The sequence below is a fragment of the Acanthochromis polyacanthus genome, chromosome 2, assembly GCF_021347895.1.
Source record: "Acanthochromis polyacanthus isolate Apoly-LR-REF ecotype Palm Island chromosome 2, KAUST_Apoly_ChrSc, whole genome shotgun sequence".
NCBI classification, from domain to species: domain Eukaryota; kingdom Metazoa; phylum Chordata; class Actinopteri; family Pomacentridae; genus Acanthochromis; species Acanthochromis polyacanthus.
In genome coordinates, this window is record NC_067114.1 from 48,209,172 (window position 1) to 48,229,918 (window position 20,747).

The 20,747-nt window shown below is 44.3% G+C and overlaps 1 protein-coding gene across 2 annotated transcripts; it reads left to right on the top strand.

The window, feature by feature from the left end:
• Positions 1 to 2,708: 2,708 nt before the first annotated feature.
• On the top strand, positions 2,709 to 10,141 carry tppp3 (tubulin polymerization-promoting protein family member 3). Of its 2 annotated transcripts, none has more exons than XM_022211072.2 (4): positions 2,709 to 2,850; positions 5,274 to 5,485; positions 5,655 to 5,808; positions 7,880 to 10,141. In XM_022211072.2, the coding sequence occupies exons 2-4, from the start codon at positions 5,298 to 5,300 to the stop codon at positions 8,069 to 8,071; spliced, it is 534 nt and encodes a 177-aa protein (XP_022066764.1). In that variant the 5' UTR covers positions 2,709 to 2,850; positions 5,274 to 5,297; the 3' UTR covers positions 8,072 to 10,141. The 2 variants fall into 2 exon arrangements, with proteins under 2 accessions (XP_022066764.1, XP_051795765.1); XM_051939805.1 differs by lacking the exon at positions 2,709 to 2,850 and adding an exon at positions 4,448 to 5,050.
• The last annotated feature ends 10,606 nt before the right edge of the window (positions 10,142 to 20,747 follow it).

The following is a 20,747-nucleotide window of genomic DNA, read 5'->3' on the forward strand; positions in this document are numbered from 1 at the left end:
CTACTTACAATTTCGATACATACGTGTTAACATCAATCGCCCAAGGTCCACACAGGGGAACTTAGACCTTCTTCAGTAAAATTTGATCTGTGAGAGTTGCTATAAGCCAGATTTTCTGACACTTGTATTTTTCAACACCTGACATCCTATTCTTTCAGAAAATATATACTTTCCCATATCTGGCTTATGGCAAGTGAAAATATTCTGGGTGGTACATGAAAATAGTCTCAGAAAAAAAAGTGAAAATTTACTATATTTTTTCAAACTTTGCAGAAATCTAAATTTAAGCAATTAAGAAAATTTGGAGCAGGTAAACCTGAATATTGTTAAAATCTCAGGTAAAAATTATTAATTTCTCAAAAAGAAATGGAATGAAAAGCTCAAATATTAATTTTGGACGCCTGTGGAATTGGACGCCTGTGGAATGTGTCATTTCCTGAGATTCAAACTGGCCGAACTTTTTAAAGAATAGACCGTTTGACTTGATTTTTTTTTTGTTGAACTGGATTTTTATTCTACTATAAGAAAAACAAAAATAAAAGCAATTTGGAGGGGGTCAAATTTTCTAGATTTCCAGGTCCCAGCCCACTGTGAGTAGGCAGGAGTGGGCGCCTGGGCATGCCACCCCCTGGTGGCATAGACTGGTTCTGGGGACGTGGAACGTCACCTTACTGGCGGGGAAGGAACCTGAGCTGGTGCGGGAGGTGGAGCGATACCGGCTAGATATAGTTGGGCTCACCTCCACGCACAGCAAGGGTTCTTGAACCAGAATCCTGGAGAGGGGTTGGACTCTCTCCTACTCCGGAGTTGCCCAAAGTGAGAGGTGCCGGGCGGGTGTGGGGATACTTACAAGCCCCCGGCTGAACGCCACTTTGTTGGAGTTCTCCTTGGAGAACGAGAGGGTCACCGCTCTGCGACTTTGTGTTGCGGAGGGGAAAACTCTGACTGTTGTCTGTGCTTATGCACCGAACAGACAACAGTCAGACACGTTTCCGGTGGGTGTTGGACCCCGCCAAGGCTGCCCCTTGTCTCCAATCCTGTTTGTGGTTTTCATGGAAAGGATTTCAAGGCGCAGTCATGGTGGGGAGGGTTTTCGGTTTGGGAGCCTCGGGATCGCATCTCTGCCTTTTGCAGATGATCTGGTTTTATTGGCGTCCTCAGACCGTGACCTCCAGCACGCACTGGAGCGGTTTGCAGCCGAGTGTAAAGCAGCAGGGATGCGGATCAGCACCTCCAAGTCCGAGGCCATGGTTCTCTGCCGGAAACCGGTGGATTGCTCCCTCCGGGTTGGGGGGGAGTTGCTTCCCCAAGGGAAGGAGTTTAAGTATCTCGGGATCTTGTTCACGAGTGATGAGGAAATGGAGCGAGAGATGGACAGGCGGATTGGTGTGGCGTCAGCAGTAATGTGGGCATTGTACCGAACCGTCGTGGTGAAGAGGGAGCTGAGCCGCAAGGCGAAGCTCTCGATTTACCAGTCCATCTATGTTCCAACCCTCACCTATGGTCATGAGCTTTGGGTAGTGACCAAAAGAACAAGATCGCGGATACAAGCGGCCGAAATGAGCTTCCTCCGTAGGGTGGCTGGACTCAGCCTTAGAGATAGGGTGAGGAGCTCAGACATCCGGAGGGAGCTCGGAGTAGAGCTGCTGCTCCTTCGCATCGAAAGGAGCCAGTTGAGGTGGTTTGGCCATCTAATTCGGATGCCTCCAGGGAGACTTCCTTTGGAGGTTTTCCGAGCACGTCCACCTGGGAGGAGACCCCGGGGTAGACCCAGAACTCGCTGGAGGAATTGTATATCCCGTCTGGCCTGGGAACGCCTCGGGATCCCCCAGGAAGAGCTGGAAAGCGTTGCTGGGGGGAGGGACGTCTGGAACGACCTGCTTCACCTGCTGCCTCCGCGATCCGGCCCCGGATAAGCGGAAGAAAATGGATGGATGGATGGATTGTTGGAATATTTCTGGAAACGTCTTTATTGATCAGAATGAAACTGATCAGTTCTGGTGTTTTGAATGAAGCTCCATGCTGTGGGATAATCAATAATCAATATTTTTGCAGAAGAATCATCAGTGTGTCTATGAACCTGACCTGCAGCTGTAGATTCATCGCACTGAACTTTTCTAACTTATTGATCAGCTGTTATTGATCAGCTGTTATTGATCAGCTGATCGGTTTCTAGAAGAGTCTGCTGAACCATTAAACATCTGATTCTTCCAGAACCTTCTGGTTCCACTTGAACCCTGTTCAGGAGTTTGGTTTGATGAAGCTTCACTCCAGAGCTGCAGCTGAGGATTGATTTTATTATTGATCGGTCTATGGATTATTTATGGATCAATCAATCAGCTGGTTGGTCAGAAAATAATGAAAAAAGTGAATCACGGTTTCCTGGAAGTCTGATTAAGGTGAAAAATAAACTACAATAAACTATAAATAAACTGTATTAAACTATAATTAAACAACAAATAACTACAATAAACTATAATAACCCATAATAAACAAGGTCAGGCTCAGACTGTGTTAAACTGTATTAATCTATAATAAATTATATTAAACTCTAACAAACAGGGCTAGGGTTGACCTGTATTAAACTATAATAAACTATCATAAACTATAATAAACTGTATTAAGCTATAATAAACTAGAATTAAACTATAAATAAACTAATAAAGGTCAGGCTCATAATCTGTCTGTTTTCCTTCGGTGACCTCTGACCTCTGGAGCTGACAGGCAGCTTCCTGGACGCCCCACTGAAGGACCCGCCCCTCGCCTGCTGTAGCCATGGCAATGGAATAAACAGATGATAACAAGCAGCTGTGAGCTCATTTGAAGCCGAGACAGACGGAGGACGGACAGGTAGGACCCACAGACACACAAATATACACAAATATACACACAAACACCGTGTCCAGATGTTTTACTGGTCTGGAACCAGTCTGATTCTGGTTCCCAGTAACTCCTACTGGGATGAACAGACTGGAGTCGTTCTGCTGCTGGTTTGATGGAAAACAGAAATCTGGAGCAGAATCGCCTGAAAACTGGACAAACATCTGGAATGGATAGGATGTTCAAACTGGACAAACATCTGGAATAAACCGATGTTCAGGAGGATTAACAGGCAGTTTAACCGCTGTGTGTGTGTCTGTGTCTGTGTGTGTGTGTACGTGTTTATCTGTACCGGTGGGGACTTGGTGGGGACTTCAACCTGACTATGTGCTATATAGGTGGGGACTCGTGTCACGGTGGGGACCTAAAATGAGGTCCCCACGGGGGGAAACAGTGTTTTCTTGGCCATGTTGTTGTTGCTGAAAAAAGTAAAAGTGCAAAAACGTTTCTTTAGGGTTAGGCATTGTTTTGGTCTGGGTTAAGGTTAGGGTTAGGGTAAGGGTTAGATATGAATGGGAGTCAATGGTAGATCCCCATGGGGATATAAGAACCAGACATGTGTGTGTGTGTGTGTGTGTGTGTGTGTGTGTCTGTGTCTGTGTGTGTGTTCTTGTACTTGCTACATTGTGAGGACCATTTTCTGCATTTAACTATCAAAGTGAGGACATTTTTACAAAGTGAGGACAATTTGGCCGGTCCTCACTTTGAAACAGCCATGTTTGAGGGTGAAGACTTGTTTTTAGAGAACAGGTATGAATTGAGGTTTGGTTAGGGTTAGGGTAAGGATTAAGTTTAGGCAATCAGTTGTGATGGTTAAGGTTAGGGTAAGGCTCTAGGAAATGCATTACGCTTATGGATGTCCTCACTAAGATAGAAGTACAAACATGTGTGTGTGTGTGTGTGTGTGTGTCTGAGTGTGTGTGAGACCGACACACTCCAGCAGAGCTTCTGTCTAAAACCAGTTTTTGTTCTTTTTTATTAATTTATTGATTAGTTTATTGTGATTTTGCAGAACTTTTAGTTTGTTAAACTTCAGATTAAATCATTACATTTTGTCATTTCCATGTATTCTGTGTTTTAAATTAATCTTTTCACTATGTGTGATTTTAAAGTCTTAATATTTTACAGGTATTTGTTGTTTTCATTCACATTTATTTTCCCTATCTGTGACTCTGCAATAGTAAAAGAACCGTTAAACCCAATAAAACTGATTTCTATTGATTATTGATTTCTGATCAGCCATCTGTAAACAAACTCTTCCTCAGTGTGTCAGAACTTTATTAGTAGTTTTATGGTTACAAACCCTCTGCCCAGAGTTTACTTGTCAGGTGACCTACAGGAACACCTGCAGACAGGATCAGGGCTGAAGAACTTCAGCAATCACTGTCTTTATTGATCATCTATTTATCTGAACAGTTCCAGGATTTAGTCTGATCCCTCTGACTCAACATGGATTGACCCAGACCCTGTTCCGATCTCCAGTTAGTTTACCAGGTCCAGTTCTGGATCATCTGGAGAACCACCACAGTTCTGCTGCGGACTCGGTCTGAGGGGTCCTGAGTCTTCATGTGATCCAGACTGGTTCCAGACGTTGTTCTGAACTGGTTCTGAACTGGTTCTGGACTGGTTTTGGCTTGTTTGGGTGTGCAGAGCAGGAGTTTATTTTTGTGCAGCAGCGGGACGATGAAGCGTGAAAACACAAGTGTGTTTGTCCAGAAAGCCAGAGCGCCTCAGTCACCATGACGACCAGGGTGGAGGATTGCATCAGTGTGAAATCACAGCAGAGCGAGAAAACGGAGTGAAGTCACGTCTGCAGCTCAGAGAGAAACGACTCAAGAAACACGACAGAAAGATCAGTCACAGAATGAGAAAAAGTCAGTGGAAACAGACAAACTGTCCCAGAGTCTGGAGACGTGGAGATAGAAAAACATCTCCAGGATGAGGAGACAACATTAGTTAAGAGTTTAACATCTGAGGAGACATGGCGGACACAATGGTTCCTGGTTTTTATGTTTTAGTAAAATAAATAATCAAAGATTTGTTACTTGTTTTACCCGGTTTCCATCATTCTGAGTCCTCCTGACAGAAGACATCTCTGGGTTCTCTTTCCTTCTTCATGAAGTTGTGGTTCCTCAGAGCTGCAGGACTTTAGATTAAAAAATGGACCTCAGTGAGTTAAAACCAAACTGCCACACTTAGTTCTTTTAGGTCTAATTCTCTGCACCTCATCCAGATCTTTGTTGATGAACCCATCATCACGTCCGCTGGATCCAACAGTTCATGAAGATTTGAGGAGCTCTTTGATCCTTTATGATGATAACTCAGACTGTTTCTTTGAAGCTGTTTATGATCTTTTGGTGGTTCTGCTGCTGACCTGGTTCTTCTCTCCTCAGTTCTGTGCTGCAGGTCTTTCCATCATGGCAGAGGGTTTGGACATGGAGGAGCTCCTCACGGCCTTCAAGAAGTTTGCCGTCCACGGAGACACGAAGGCGACGGGAAAAGAGCTGAATGGGAAGAACTGGGCCAAACTGTGCAAAGACTGTAAGATCGTGGATGGGAAGAACGTGACCAGCACCGATGTGGACATCGTCTTCTCCAAAGTCAAGTGAGTGTTCCTGCCTGACTGATGTGAACCTGAAGGTGTCACCTTCTCAAAGATCTCCCAAACCTTTGGCCTGTATGAATCTACAAGAATAGTTATTTGTAATGAACCAATGTTCTGATTCTTCTGGACCTCCAGCTCAGACTCTGACTTCTTCTTGGTGTTTCTGCAGACAGAAGTCGTCCCGGGTGGTCACCTACGAGGAGTTCGTCAGAGCTCTGGAGGAACTCGCTCCCAAAAGGTTCAAAAGCCAAAGCAAAGATGAGGCTCTGCAGTCCATGTTCAAGCTGGTGGAGGGTCGAGAACCCACCAATGCTGGCGTGACGGTGAGACCATGATGGCGGTAAAGAAAGTTCTGATGAGATGTTAACTCTGGTTCCATCTGACAGACTTAAGATCCTGAGAAGATCCAGAAATACAGCTTAAACTGCACAAAGACAACTTTCACTTTTTGAATAATGCAGTGTAGTAGGTGTAGTCAGACTGTTCTACAGCTGTTTTATCCAGTAGGTGTAGTCAGACCGTTCTACATCTGTTTTATCCAGTAGGTGCAGTCAGACCGTTCTACAGCTGTTTTATCCAGTAGGTGTAGTCAGACCGTTCTACAGCTGTTTTATCCAGTAGGTGTAGTCAGACCGTTCTACAGCTCTGTTTTATCCAGTAGATGTAGTCAGACCGTTCTACAGCTGTTTTATCCAGTAGGTGCAGTCAGACCGTTCTACAGTTGTTTTATCCAGTAGGTGTAGTCAGACCGTTCTACTGTTGTTTTATCCAGTAGATGTAGTCAGACCGTTCTACAGCTGTTTTATCCAGTAGGTGTAGTCAGACCGTTCTAACAGCTGTTTTATCCAGTAGATGTAGTCAGATCGTTCTACAGCTGTTTTATCCAGTAGGTGCAGTCAGACGTTCTGCAGTTGTTTTATCCAGTAGATGTAGTCAGACCGTTCTACAGCTGTTTTATCCAGTAGGTGTAGTCAGACCGTTCTACAGCTGTTTTATCCAGTAGGTGCAGTCAGACCGTTCTACAGTTGTTTTATCCAGTAGATGTAGTCAGACCGTTCTACAGCTGTTTTATCCAGTAGGTGTAGTCAGACGTTCTACAGCTCTGTTTATCCAGTAGGTGTAGTCAGACCGTTCTACAGCTGTTTTATCCAGTAGGTGTAGTCAGACCGTTCTACATCTGTTTTATCCAGTAGATGTAGTCAGACTGTTCTACAGCTCTGTTTATCCAGTAGATGTAGTCAGACCGTTCTACATCTGTTTTATCCAGTAGATGTAGTCAGACTGTTCTACAGCTGTTTTATCCAGTAGGTGTAGTCAGACTGTTCTACATCTGTTTTATCCAGTAGGTGTAGTCAGACCGTTCTACATCTGTTTTATCCAGTAGGTGTAGTCAGACCGTTCTACATCTGTTTTATCCAGTAGGTGTAGTCAGACCGTTCTACATCTGTTTTATCCAGTAGATGTAGTCAGACCGTTCTGCAGTTGTTTATCCAGTAGGTGTAGTCAGATCGTTCTACATCTGTTTTATCCAGTAGGTGTAGTCAGACCGTTCTACATCTGTTTTATCCAGTAGGTGTAGTCAGACCGTTCTACATCTGTTTTATCCAGTAGATGTAGTCAGACCGTTCTGCAGTTGTTTTATCCAGTAGGTGCAGTCAGACCGTTCTGCAGTTGTTTATCCAGTAGGTGCAGTCAGACCGTTCTGCAGTTGTTTTATCCAGTAGGTGTAGTCAGATCGTTCTACATCTGTTTATCCAGTAGGTGCAGTCAGACCGTTCTGCAGTTGTTTTATCCAGTAGTGTAGTCAGACCGTTCTGCAGTTGTTTTATCCAGTAGGTGTAGTCAGATCGTTCTGCAGTTGTTTTATCCAGTAGGTGCAGTCAGACGTTCTGCAGTTGTTTTATCCAGTAGGTGTAGTCAGACCGTTCTGCAGTTGTTTTATCCAGTAGGTGCAGTCAGACCGTTCTGCAGTTGTTTTATCCAGTAGGTGCAGTCAGATCGTTCTACATCTGTTTTATCCAGTAGGTGTAGTCAGACTGTTCTACATCTGTTTTATCCAGTAGGTGTAGTCAGACCGTTCTGCAGTTGTTTTATCCAGTAGGTGTAGTCAGACTGTTCTACATCTGTTTTATCCAGTAGGTGTAGTCAGACCGTTCTACAGCTGTTTATCCAGTAGATGTAGTCAGACCGTTCTACAGCTGTTTTATCCAGTAGATGTAGTCAGACTGTTCTACAGTTGTTTTATCCAGTAGGTGCAGTCAGACTGTTCTACAACTTCATGGACAAACGTCTGAACATGACCTGAACTTTGTGGGACCTCAGTGAGGTCAGCAGGTGCTGTTCCAGTTCAGACCGTTCACCTTCTTTTTTTCTTGTCCTTCATGTTTCCATCAGAAAATGTCGAAGACGGCGGCAGTGGACCGTCTCACCGATACGGCCCGATACACCGGATCCCACAAGGAGCGCTTCGATGAGAGCGGCAAGGGCCGAGGCCGCGAGGGCCGTGAGGAGATCGTGGAGAACACGGGATACGTGGGAGCATACCGGAACGCTGGGACGTACGATGCTAAGACCAAGGAGAAATAAAGGATGCAACGCCCCCTGCTGGGAGCTGACAACAACTACAGCTCTGATACAGCACTTAGTCTGGACCAAACCTGGAACCAGGACTCCTCTATGTGTGTGTGTGTGTGTGTGTGTGTGTGTGTGTGTGTGTGTGTGTGTGTGTGTGTGTGTTAACTGGACAAAGCTTTGTATTCAGCTGCACTCAGATCAGGTGAAACATGACCAGATGTTGTCATGTGATCAACACTTTGCAGTTCCATCAGCGCCCCCTTCAGGCTGCTGTGTTCATCACACACCTGGACAAAGGATGCACCATGATCAGAACCTATAGAATGTATTTACCCACTGGAAAGTTTTCACCTTTTATTGTTTTTCAACACTGAATCATGGTGAGCTTCATCTGACTACTGGCCACCAAGACACCTGTGACCTATGATTTATATAGCTCCAATACAGGTCAGATTTTCTCAAGGAGTTAGTCGCACGGTGGTGGCAGCATCATGGTGTGAGAACTAGAGTCTGGACCTGACAAGTTGTGCTGACTCAGGATCTCTGAGGAACCTGACAGCGGTTAACTAGATGTTCAGGCTGATGGAGACCAACAGGATCAAAGGTTCATCTACTGACTGGAAGGAGGAGAACACTGCTGGAACCACTGATTGATGTTTTATATTTTTTATTAGGTGACGTGTCTTTGTAGAAGTAAGTTGTCACTTTGACATGAAATCGTCTTTTCTGTAAATTCTTGTCCAGAAATGAAACTAAACTCTTGATGATTCAGTGTTGAAGCAATAAAAGTAACCTCTGAGGACTGAACACGTTCTATAGGAGCTGTCAGGAAACACATCCAGCCGCAGCTTCCTTTGCTGTTTGATTTAAAAACAGAACTCTCCTGTTTTTAGAGAGAGTTTGTCTGATTTCTTGGATACACTGAGCTTAAAACTTTATTTAAAAAACACTGAAAAGTTGGTTTGGTTAAACAGACAGCTGTAGGGCTGCACATTTACTGGAATATTAATACAAATAATTCATCTTTTCTCTTTAAATGAACACGATCAACTATGGATTTAAAATGCTTCAATCTGTTGTAGAAATCTCACCTGGTTCCAGGTGAATGTGACATCACAACTCATGGGACTGTTCAGAATAACATTGGTCACTGAGAAAGATCCATTAACAACCTTAAAAAATTCAAACTTAAGCCTGGCTCCTCCTAATTGTTTTGTTTCTGTGAGTGTCATTTAGTTGTTCACTTTATCTCCCCCTCTTGTGTGATGTAAAGTAGAATATCCCTGGCATTTTCCTCTTTGTTGTAGTTTTGTGTAAAATTGCAAATAAAATTGATTTTAAAAAAAACATTGGTCACTGAGCTGCTGCTGCTAGTGAGGCATTTAGGGAACATCTGGAAACTGTAGCGTCGACTGGTGACTGTGAGGCATTTAGGGAACATCTGTAACCTATATTTCTGTAGATGAGCAGACTTTCAGGGAGAGATTTTGGTTCAGTTTAGTTCAAATTCAGCCTCCAGGAGATTCTCAGCATACAACTGAAGATGATCTCTGTATAAAAGTTTTGTCCGTGAAGCTGCAGCTCTGTCCAGATTTCTGAAATATTCACTCCAGAGAGGACGTTTGATAAAACAGTTCCTCTGTCTGTTGTTAGCCTGACCATTTAAATCTGATTAAAACTGTTACACCTTTATGAGAAACCTTCAGTCTGCCTTCTTATTTAACTTTACCTACATCTTCTGTCAGATCCATTCCAAACCCAGCTCCTGCATTCATCTGATGGAGGCGAACATCTGGTTTTCACTCTGTGTTGCAGACAGACTTTATATGTCAGTGAGAGTTTAAATATGATCCAGGACCAATTCACGTATAAATGTCTCCATAATCCAACCACAAAACAGGATATATTCCTGAAAAACAGAAACTGAACAGATGTTTGTGCCCCCTGCTGGTGTCTGAGGATATGACTTTCTGTATCAAACCCAGAATCTGCAGCGTTCTAAAACCTGAATTCTGGTTCTTTGTGTTTATATATTTGTCCACATTTCAGTTCTTCTCCTGCAGTTATTTTAAACATGTGAAGCAACTTACTGAATAAGATTTTTAAAAGTGTTCTGTGTTCTCTGTGTTCTGCCTCCAGGAACCTTCTCAGTTCTTTACCTTCTTGTGGTATATATATTGCAGTATATTATACCGTAGTATAATATATTGCAGTATATTATATTGTAGTGTAATATGCTGTGGTATATATATTGTAATATACATTCAACAAAATATAAACCCAACACTTTAGTTTTTGCTCCCATTTTTTATGAGATGAACTAAAACATCTAAAACTTTTTTCCACAGACACAATATCACCATTTTCTCTCAAATATTGTTCACAAATCTGTCTAATCTGTGATAGTGAGCACTTCTCCTTTTCTGAAATAATCCATCCCACCCCACAGGTGTGCCATAACAAGATGCTGATTAATTCAATTCAATTCAATTTTATTTATATAGCGTCAATTACAGTCAAATCGTCTCAAGACGCTTTACAGACCATATGCCTGACCCCCAGAGCAGCCCAAAGGCGACAGTGGCAGGAAAACACCCTTTTAACAGGGAAGAAACCTCGAGCAGAACCCGGCTCTATATAGGGGGGACCCATCTGCCTGCTGGCCGGGGGGGTTTGAAGAAGGACAGAGGAGGGCAAGGGGGAGGGATGGGAGAAGAGGGAGGGGTGGGAAAGCAAGGAAACACAACACACATTTGGATACGTGCATGACAGGATATGTGACACAGACAAAGTATAGCTAACATTGAAAACTGACTCATAGTTACTCTGATGATGTACGGCTCTGACATTAAACATACTCCATATATAGCTAGCAGTAAAATTCAAACAGTATGTAAGTTAGCATAACAGTATAGTGAGGCAATGCAGAGTTGACTGGTGGAAAAGGGGAGTTGGAAGCAGAGGGCTGGAGGAAGGTCAGCAGCAGCATCCCACAGTGGGACATGATGGAGACTGGACCAGCTGGTGGAACATCAACCACAGATCTGAAGCATCCAGCTCTGGGACCAGGGACACTGAGAAATAGCCAGGGGGAAACAGAGTGAATGTACTGCAATAACGGTATACATATTAAATGTAAAGGTAGATAGAGAAGGGCTCAGTGCGTCAAGAGAAGTCCCCAGCAGCCTATAGGCCTATAGCAGCATGACTAGAGGCAGAACGAAGGGACGTCCAAGAGGAAGACTCCAGCTGACCCCCTCAGGGTCCCCCAGTCAGCCCTAATATAAGATCTCGTCAAAAGGAACGTTTAAGCCTGGTCTTAAAATAGAGAGGGTATCTGCCTCCAGAACCCAAACTGGGAGCAGGTTCCACAGGAGAGGAGCTGATAACTGAAGGCTCTGCCTCCCATTCTACTTTTAGAATTCTAGGAACAACAAGTAAGCCTGCAGCTTGAGAGCCAAGAGTTCTACTAGGATAATAAGGTACTATCAGATCTTTAAGATATGATGGAGATTGGTTATTAAGAGCTTTATATGTCAGAAGAAGGATTTTAAATTCTATTCTGGAATTTAACAGGAAGCCAGTGAAGAGAAGCAAGTATAGGGGAAAATATGATCTCTTTGCTAACTCCTGTCAGTACTCTGGCAGCAGCGTTTTGGATCAACTGTAGATGTTTGAGAGAGCTATTTGGACAACCCGATAATAAGGAATTGCAATAGTCAAGCCTGGAAGTAACAAAGCATGAACTAATTTTCTGCATCACTCTGAGACAGAATGTTCCTGATTTTTACAATATTACGCAGGTGAAAAAAGGAAGTCCTACAGACTTGCTTTATGTGTGAGTTAAGGACATGTCCTGGTCAAAAATAACTCCAAGATTCCTCACAGTAGTACTGGAGGCCAATGTGATGCCATCCAGAGTAACTATTTGCTTTGAAAGCGAGTTTCTAAGATGTTTGGGGCCAAATACAATGACTTCAGTTTTGTCTGAATTTAGCAGTAGGAAGTTAAAAGTCATCCAGGTTTTAATGTCCTTAAGACAATCTTGCAGTCTAGCTAACTGATCAGTTTCATCTGGCTTCATAGATAAATACAATTGTGTGTCATCTGCATAACAATGGAAGTTAATACAATGCTTCCTAATAATATTGCCTAAAGGAAGCATGTATAATGTGAAAAGTATCGGTCCTAAGACAGAACCCTGAGGAACTCCATGATTAACTTAGTATGCTCAGAAGAGTTATTGTTGACATGCACAAACTGGAACCTATCTGATAAGTAGGATTTAAACCAGTCCAGTGCTGTCCCTTTAATGTCAATTGAATGTTCTAGACGCTGTAATAAAATGTTGTGGTCGATTGTGTCAAACGCTGCACTAAGATCTAACAAAACAAGTATAGAGACTAGTCCATTATCTGATGCTATGAGAAGGTCATTAGTAACTTTCACCAGAGCTGTCTCTGTGCTATGATGCCACTCTGAAGCCTGACTGAAACATTTCAAACAAATTATTCCTTTGTAAGTGTTCACATAATTGATTTGCAACTGTTCTTTCCAGAATTTTAGAGAGAAATGGTAGGTTGGATATCGGTCTATAGTTAGCTAACACATCTGGATCTAAAGTGGGCTTTTTAAGCAAAGGTTTGATGACAGCAACCTTAAAAGCCTGTGGTACATAGCCTGTTACTAGAGAGAGATTAATCAGATCTAACATTGAAGAATTAATTAAAGGTAAAATCTCCTTGAAGAGTCTAGTTGGGATAGGATCTAAAAGACATGTTGATGGTTTGGATGTAGAAAACTGATGAAATTAGTTCAGAGAGACATATAGGAGTGAAAGAATTCTAAAGATTCATCAGGTCTAACAGCCAATTCAAAAGCATCTGTGACATTTGTAAGAAGGGCCAGATTAATTTATCTCTAATCATAACTATTTTATGTGTAAAGAAGCTCATGAAGTCGTTACTGGTTAAAGCTAAAGGAATACAAGGTTCAACAGAGCTCTGACTCTTTGTCAGCCTGGCTACAGTGCTAAAGAGCAAACCTAGGGTTGTTCTTGTTCTCATCTATTAAAGATGAATAATAAGTTGTCCTGGCATTACAAAGAGCTTTTTTATAGAATTACTAGACTATTTTTCCAAGCCACATACCACTTCCTCTGAATTAGTGGAATACCACTTTCTTTCCTGCTTTAAAGTCCGCAGCTGGAATTATACCAAGAGCAAGTCTTCTCTGAGATAGAACTTTCTTTTTTACAGGTGCAACACTATCAAGAGTTGTACGCAGTGAGGCTGAAGCATTATTAAACATAATAATCCACTTCTGTGGGGGTAAAATAATAATAATTGCCTTCTGATTTATCAGTAAAATGTTGCTGAAGTAAACAGTGAGGGTATTATTTCCTTAAATTTAGATACTGAATTGTCAGACAAACACCTTCTGTAATGATATTTGTTCTCAGCTGCTAAACAATCCTTTACTTTAAATTTGAAATGTTATCATAAAATGGTCAGAAAGAAGAGGGTTCTGGGGAAATACTGTAACTCTTCATTTCTATGCCATAAGTCAGGACAAGGTCAAGAGTGTGATTAAAACTATGAGTTGGTTTATTTACATGTTGAGTCTAATAATGAATTAAAAGCTGTTGTAAGGCTGTCGCTGTCTACGTCAACATGAATGTTAAGTCACCCACAATAATAACTTTGTCTGAACTGAGCACTAATTCAGATAAAAATGTCTGAGAATTGAGATAAAAACTCAGAATAAGGAGCAGGGAGGACGATATATAACAACAAATAAAACTGGTTTCTGAGCTTTCAAAGTTGGATGAGAGAGACTAAGAGTGAGATTTTCAAATGAGCTGTAATCAGGTTTAGGCCTCTGGTTCAATTTTAAACTAGAATGGTAAATTGCTGCTACTCCTCCTCCTCGGCCTGTGATTCCAGGAATATGACAGTTAATATGACTAGGGGGAGTTCATTCGTTTAGGCTAACAAATTCTTCCTGCTGCAACCAGGTTTCAGTCAAACAGAACAAATCAATCTGGTGATCAGTTATCAACTCATTTACTAGCAGAGATTTAGACGAGAGAGATCTAATATTTAACAGACCACATTTAATTTTCCTGTCTCTTTGCTCTGTTGAAATAGAGGTATTAATTTTTATTAAATTTTGTGGTTACTATTCTTTTGTATATTTTTGATTTGTGTAATTTATTGAATTTTGGTGGTCGGGGACAGACACAGTCTCAATAAAGTTAACTGAATTATTGGAGGGTGACAGCTGTGAGGAAACTGCAGAGAGGTGTGTAAGACTACAGCTCTGCATCCTGGTCTTAACTCTGGGTTGTCATGCTTTAGGAGTACTAATAAAATCAGCCATATTCCTAGAAATGAGAGCTGCACCAGCCAAAGTGGGATGGATGCCGTCTCTCCTCATCAGACCAGGTTTCCCCAAAAAGAGCTCCAATTATCAATAAAGCCCACGTCGTTTGATGGACACCACATAGACAACCAGCGGCGAAACGACGACATGCGGCTAAACATGTCATCGCTGGTCAGATCAGGCAAGGGTCCAGAGAAAACTACAGAGTCCGACATGGTTTTGGCGAAAGAAACACACCGATGCCACGCTAATTTTGGTGACCTCCGATTGGCGTAACCGGGTGTCGTTACCGCCGACGTGAAATACAATCTTACTATATTTACGATGATCTTTAGCCAGCAGTTTCAAATTTGCTTCTATGTCGCCCCGCTCTGGCCCCTGGGATTAGTGCACAGGTGTGCCTTAGACTGCCCACAATAAAAGGACACTCTGATAAGGTGCAGTTTTGTTTTATTGGGGGGTCTACTTCCTCTTCAATGGCTGTGTGAAGTTGCTGGATATTGGGGGGAACTGGTCCACGCTGTCGTCTACGCCAATCCAGAGCATCCCAAACATGTTCAATGGGTGACATGTCCGGTGAGTATGCTGGCCATGCAAGAACTGGGACGTTTTCAGCTTCCAAGAATTCTGTACAGATCCTTGCAGCATGGGGCCGTGCATTGTCTGCTGCAACATGAGGTGATGTTCTTGGATGTATGGCACAACAACGGGCCTTATTTAAGCTTACGTAGTATTCTGTATATTGTCTGTTTCCTGCCTTGGTATTACCTTACGTGGGTCGTTTGTAATTCAGTTCAGTTTTTGAGTTGACTTTTGTAGTTCCAGTCCACCCTCCTGCCAGTGGGAGCTCCAAGTCTGTCATGTTTCCTTTTTGCCATCTCTTTGTGTGGTGTCTCTTTGCCTCGCTTTTGAGCCTCTGACCAGGGGATTCGTAACAAGTATAAGGAAGTGGTAGTATAAGGTGTGGTACTATCAGGTGTGGTACTATCAGGTGTGGTACTATCAGGTGTGGCACTATCACGGTGTGGCACTATCAGGTGTGGCACTATCAAGGTGTGGCCAGTATAAGGGTGTGGCACTATCAGGTGTGGCAGTATAAGGTGTGGCACTATCAGGTGTGGCACTATCAGGTGTGGTACTATCAGGTGTAGGTACTATCAGGTGTGGCCACTATCAAGGTGTGGTACTATCAGGTGTGGCAGTATAAGGTGTGGCACTATCAGTGTGGCAGTATAAGGTGTGGCACTATCAGGTGTGGCACTATCAGGTGTGGCACTATCAGGTGTGGACTATCAGGTGTGGTACTATCAGGTGTGGCACTATCAGGTGTGGTACTATCAGGGTGTGGCACTATCAGGTGTGGCGATATCAGGTGTGGCACTATCAGGTGTGGCAGTATCAGGTGTGGTACTATCAGGTGTGCACTATCAGGTGTGGCGATATCAGGTGTGGTACTATCAGGTGTGCACTATCAGGTGTGGCGATCAGGTGTGGCACTATCAGGTGTGGCAGTATCAGGTGTGGTAGTATCAGGTGTGGCACTATCAGGTGTGGCACTATCAGGTGTGGCAGTATCAGGTGTGGCACTATCAGGTGTGGCAGTATCAGGTGTGGCACTATCAGGTGTGGTAGTATCAGGTGTGGCAGTATCGGGTACTGTGGCGTATAAGGTGTGGCACTATCAGGTGTGGCAGTATCAGGTGTCGGTAGTATCAGGTGTGGCACTATCAGGTGTGGCACTATCAGGTTGTGGCACTATCAGGTGTGGCAGTATCAGGTGTGGTAGTATCAGGTGTGGCACTATCAGGTGTGGCACTATCAGGTGAGTATCAGGTGTGGCACTATCAGGTGTGGCAGTATCAGGTGTGGCAGTATCAGGTGTGGCACTATCAGGTGTGGTAGTATCAGGTGTGGCAGTATCAGTGTGGTAGTATCAGGTGTGGCACTATCAGGTGTGGCACTATCAGGTGTGGGGCAGTATAAGGTGTGGCACTATCAGGTGTGGCAGTATCAGGTGTGGTAGTATCAGGTGTGGCACTATCAGGTGTGGTCGTATCAGGTGTGCAGTATCAGGTGTGGCAGTATCAGGTGTGGCACTATCAGGTTGTAGTATCAGGTGGGTAGTATCAGGTGTGGCACTATCAGGCTGTGCAGTATCAGGTGTGGTACTATCAGTGTGGTAGTATCAGGTGTGGTAGTATCAGGGTGTACTATCAGGTGTGGTAGTATCAGGTGTGGCAGAATCAGTGTGGCAGTATCAGGTGTGGCAGTATCAGGTGTGGTACTATCAGGTGTGGCAGTATCAGGTGTGGTACTATCAGGTGTGGTACTATCAGGTGTGGTAGTATCAGGTGTGGCAGTATCAGGTGTGGCAGTATCAGGTGTGGTACTATCAGGTGTGGTACTATCAGGTGTGGCACTATCAGGTGTGGCAGTATCAGGTGTGGCACTATCAGGTGTGGCAGTATCAGGTGTGGTACTATCAGGTGTGGTACTATCAGGTGTGGCAGTATCAGGTGTGGTACTTTCAGGTGTGGCAGTATCAGGTGTGGTACTATCAGGTATGGCACTATCAGGTGTGGCAGTATCAGGTGTGGCAGTATCAGGTGTGGCAGTATCAGGTGTGGTACTATCAGGTGTGGTACTATCAGGTGTGGCACTATCAGGTGTGGCAGTATCAGGTGTGGCACTATCAGGTGTGGCAGTATCAGGTGTGGCAGTATCAGGTGTGGTACTATCAGGTGTGGCAGTATAAGGTGTGGTACTATCAGGTGTGGTAGTATCAGGTGTGGTAGTATCAGGTGTGGAAGTATAAGGTGTGCAGTATCAGTGTGGTTAGTATAAGGTGTGGTAGTATCAGGTGGCACTATCAGGTGTGGTAGTATCAGGTGTGGTAGTATCAGGTGTGGCAGTATAAGGTGTGGCAGTATCAGGTGTGGCAGTATCAGGTGTGGTACTATCAGGTGTGGTAGTATCAGGTGTGGTAGTATCAGGTGTGGTAGTATAAGGTGTGGTACTATCAGGTTGGATATCAGTGTGGCAGTATCAGGTGTGGTACTATCAGGTGTGGCAGTATAAGGTGTGGTACTACAGGTGGTAGTATCAGGTGTGGTAGTATCAGGTGTGGAAGTATAAGGTGTGGTAGTATCAGGTGTGGTAGTATAAGTGTGGTAGTATCAGGTGTTGGCACTATCAGTGTGGTAGTATCAGGTGTGGTAGTATCAGGTGTGGCAGTATAAGGTGTGGCAGTATCAGGTGTGGCAGTATCAGGTTTGGGTACTTTCAGGTTGTTGGTAGTATCAGGTGTGGTAGTATCAGGTGTGGTAGTATCAGGTGTGGCAGTATCAGGTGTGGCAGTATCAGGTGTGGTACTATAAGGTGTGGCAGTATCAGGTGTGGCACTATCAGGTGTGGTAGTATCAGGTGTGGTAGTATCAGGTGTGGCAGTATAAGGTGTGGTAGTATCAGGTGTGGTACTATAAGGTGTGGCAGTATCAGGTGTGGTACTATAAGGTGTGGCAGTATCAGGTGTGGCAGTATCAGGTGTGGTACTATAAGGTGTGGCAGTATCAGGTGTGGTACTATCAGGTGTGGTAGTATCAGGTGTGGTAGTATCAGGTGTGGTACTATCAGGTGTGGTAGTATCAGGTGTGGCAGAATCAGGTGTGGCAGTATCAGGTGTGGCAGTATCAGGTGTGGTACTATCAGGTGTGGCAGTATCAGGTGTGGTACTATCAGGTGTGGTACTATCAGGTGTGGTAGTATCAGGTGTGGCAGTATCAGGTGTGGCAGTATCAGGTGTGGTACTATCAGGTGTGGTACTATCAGGTGTGGCACTATCAGGTGTGGCAGTATCAGGTGTGGCACTATCAGGTGTGGCAGTATCAGGTGTGGTACTATCAGGTGTGGTACTATCAGGTGTGGCAGTATCAGGTGTGGTACTTTCAGGTGTGGCAGTATCAGGTGTGGTACTATCAGGTATGGCACTATCAGGTGTGGCAGTATCAGGTGTGGCAGTATCAGGTGTGGCAGTATCAGGTGTGGTACTATCAGGTGTGGTACTATCAGGTGTGGCACTATCAGGTGTGGCAGTATCAGGTGTGGCACTATCAGGTGTGGCAGTATCAGGTGTGGCAGTATCAGGTGTGGTACTATCAGGTGTGGCAGTATAAGGTGTGGTACTATCAGGTGTGGTAGTATCAGGTGTGGTAGTATCAGGTGTAAGTATAAGGTGTGGCAGTATCAGGTGTGGTAGTATAAGGTGTGGTAGTATCAGGTGTGGCACTATCAGGTGTGGTAGTATCAGGTGTGGTAGTATCAGGTGTGGCAGTATAAGGTGTGGCAGTATCAGGTGTGGCAGTATCAGGTGTGGTACTATCAGGTGTGGTAGTATCAGGTGTGGTAGTATCAGGTGTGGTAGTATAAGGTGTGGTACTATCAGGTGTGGTAGTATCAGGTGTGGCAGTATCAGGTGTGGTACTATCAGGTGTGGCAGTATAAGGTGTGGTACTATCAGGTGTGGTAGTATCAGGTGTGGTAGTATCAGGTGTGGAAGTATAAGGTGTGGTAGTATCAGGTGTGGTAGTATAAGGTGTGGTAGTATCAGGTGTGGCACTATCAGGTGGTAGTATCAGGTGTGGTAGTATCAGGTGTGGCAGTATAAGGTGTGGCAGTATCAGGTGTGGCAGTATCAGGTGTGGTACTATCAGGTGTGGTAGTATCAGGTGTGGTAGTATCAGGTGTGGTAGTATCAGGTGTGGCAGTATCAGGTGTGGCAGTATCAGGTGTGGTACTATAAGGTGTGGCAGTATCAGGTGTGGCACTATCAGGTGTGGTAGTATCAGGTGTGGTAGTATCAGGTGTGGCAGTATAAGGTGTGGTAGTATCAGGTGTGGTACTATAAGGTGTGGCAGTATCAGGTGTGGTACTATAAGGTGTGGCAGTATCAGGTGTGGTACTATCAGGTGTGGTAGTATCAGGTGTGGTAGTATCAGGTGTGGTACTATCAGGTGTGGTAGTATCAGGTGTGGCAGTATCAGGTGTGGCAGTATCAGGTGTGGCAGTATCAGGTGTGGTACTATCAGGTGTGGCAGTATCAGGTGTGGTACTATCAGGTGTGGTACTATCAGGTGTGGTAGTATCAGGTGTGGCAGTATCAGGTGTGGCAGTATCAGGTGTGGTACTATCAGGTGTGGTACTATCAGGTGTGGCACTATCAGGTGTGGCAGTATCAGGTGTGGCACTATCAGGTGTGGCAGTATCAGGTGTGGCAGTATCAGGTGTGGTACTATCAGGTGTGGCAGTATAAGGTTGGTACTATCAGGTGTGGTAGTATCAGGTGTGGTAGTATCAGGTGTGGAAGTATAAGGTGTGGCAGTATCAGGTGTGGTAGTATAAGGTGTGGTAGTATCAGGTGTGGCACTATCAGGTGTGGTAGTATCAGGCTGTGGTAGTATCAGGTGTGGCAGTATAAGGTGTGGCAGTATCAGGTGGGCAGTATCAGGTGTGGTACTACAGGTGTGGTAGTATCAGGTGTGGTAGGTATCAGGTGTGGTCGTATCAGGTGGCAGAGATCAAGGGTGTGGCAAGTATCAGGTGTGGTACCTATAAGGTTGGCAGTATCAGGTGTGGCACTAATTCAGGTGTGGTAAGTATTCAGGTGTAGGTAGTATCAGGTGTGGCAGTATAAGGTGTGGTAGTATCAGGTGTGGTCACTATAAGGTGTAGGCAGTATCAGGTGTGTACTATTAAGGTTGTGGCAGATCATGGTGTGGCAGTAATCAGGTGTAGGTACTATAAGGGGTGTGGCAGCATCAGGTGTGGGGCAGTAGTGGCAGTATCAGTGTGGTAGTATCAGGTGTGGTAGTATCAGGTGTGGCAGTATCAGGTGTGGTACATCAGGTGTGGCACTATCAGGTGTGGCAGTATCAGGTGTGGCAGTATCAGGTGTGGCAGTATCAGGTGTGGCACTATCAGGTGTGGTAGTATCAGTGTGTGCACTATCAGGTGTGGCACTATCAGGTGTGGCAGTATCAGGTGTGGCACTATCAGGTGTGGCAGTATCAGGTGTGGTAGTATCAGGTGTGGCACCATCAGGTGTGGCAGTATCAGGTGTGGCAGTATCAGGTGTGGCAGTATCAGGTGTGGCACTATCAGGTGTGGTAGTATCAGGTGTGGTAGTAATCAGGTGTGCACTATCAGGTGTGGCAGTATCAAGGTGTGTACTATCAGGTGTGGTAGTATCAGGTGTGGTAGTATCAGGTGTGGTACTATCCAGGTGTGGTAGTATCAGGTGTGGAGTATC

Coding starts and splice junctions, on each gene's coding strand:
- tppp3 (XM_022211072.2), top strand. CDS start 5,298: ATGGCAGAGGGTTTGGACATGGAGGAGCTCCTCACGGCCTTCAAGAAG. Junction 5,486..5,654: donor ATCGTCTTCTCCAAAGTCAA/GTGAGTGTTCCT, acceptor GTGTTTCTGCAG/ACAGAAGTCGTCCCGGGTGG. Junction 5,809..7,879: donor CCACCAATGCTGGCGTGACG/GTGAGACCATGA, acceptor TGTTTCCATCAG/AAAATGTCGAAGACGGCGGC.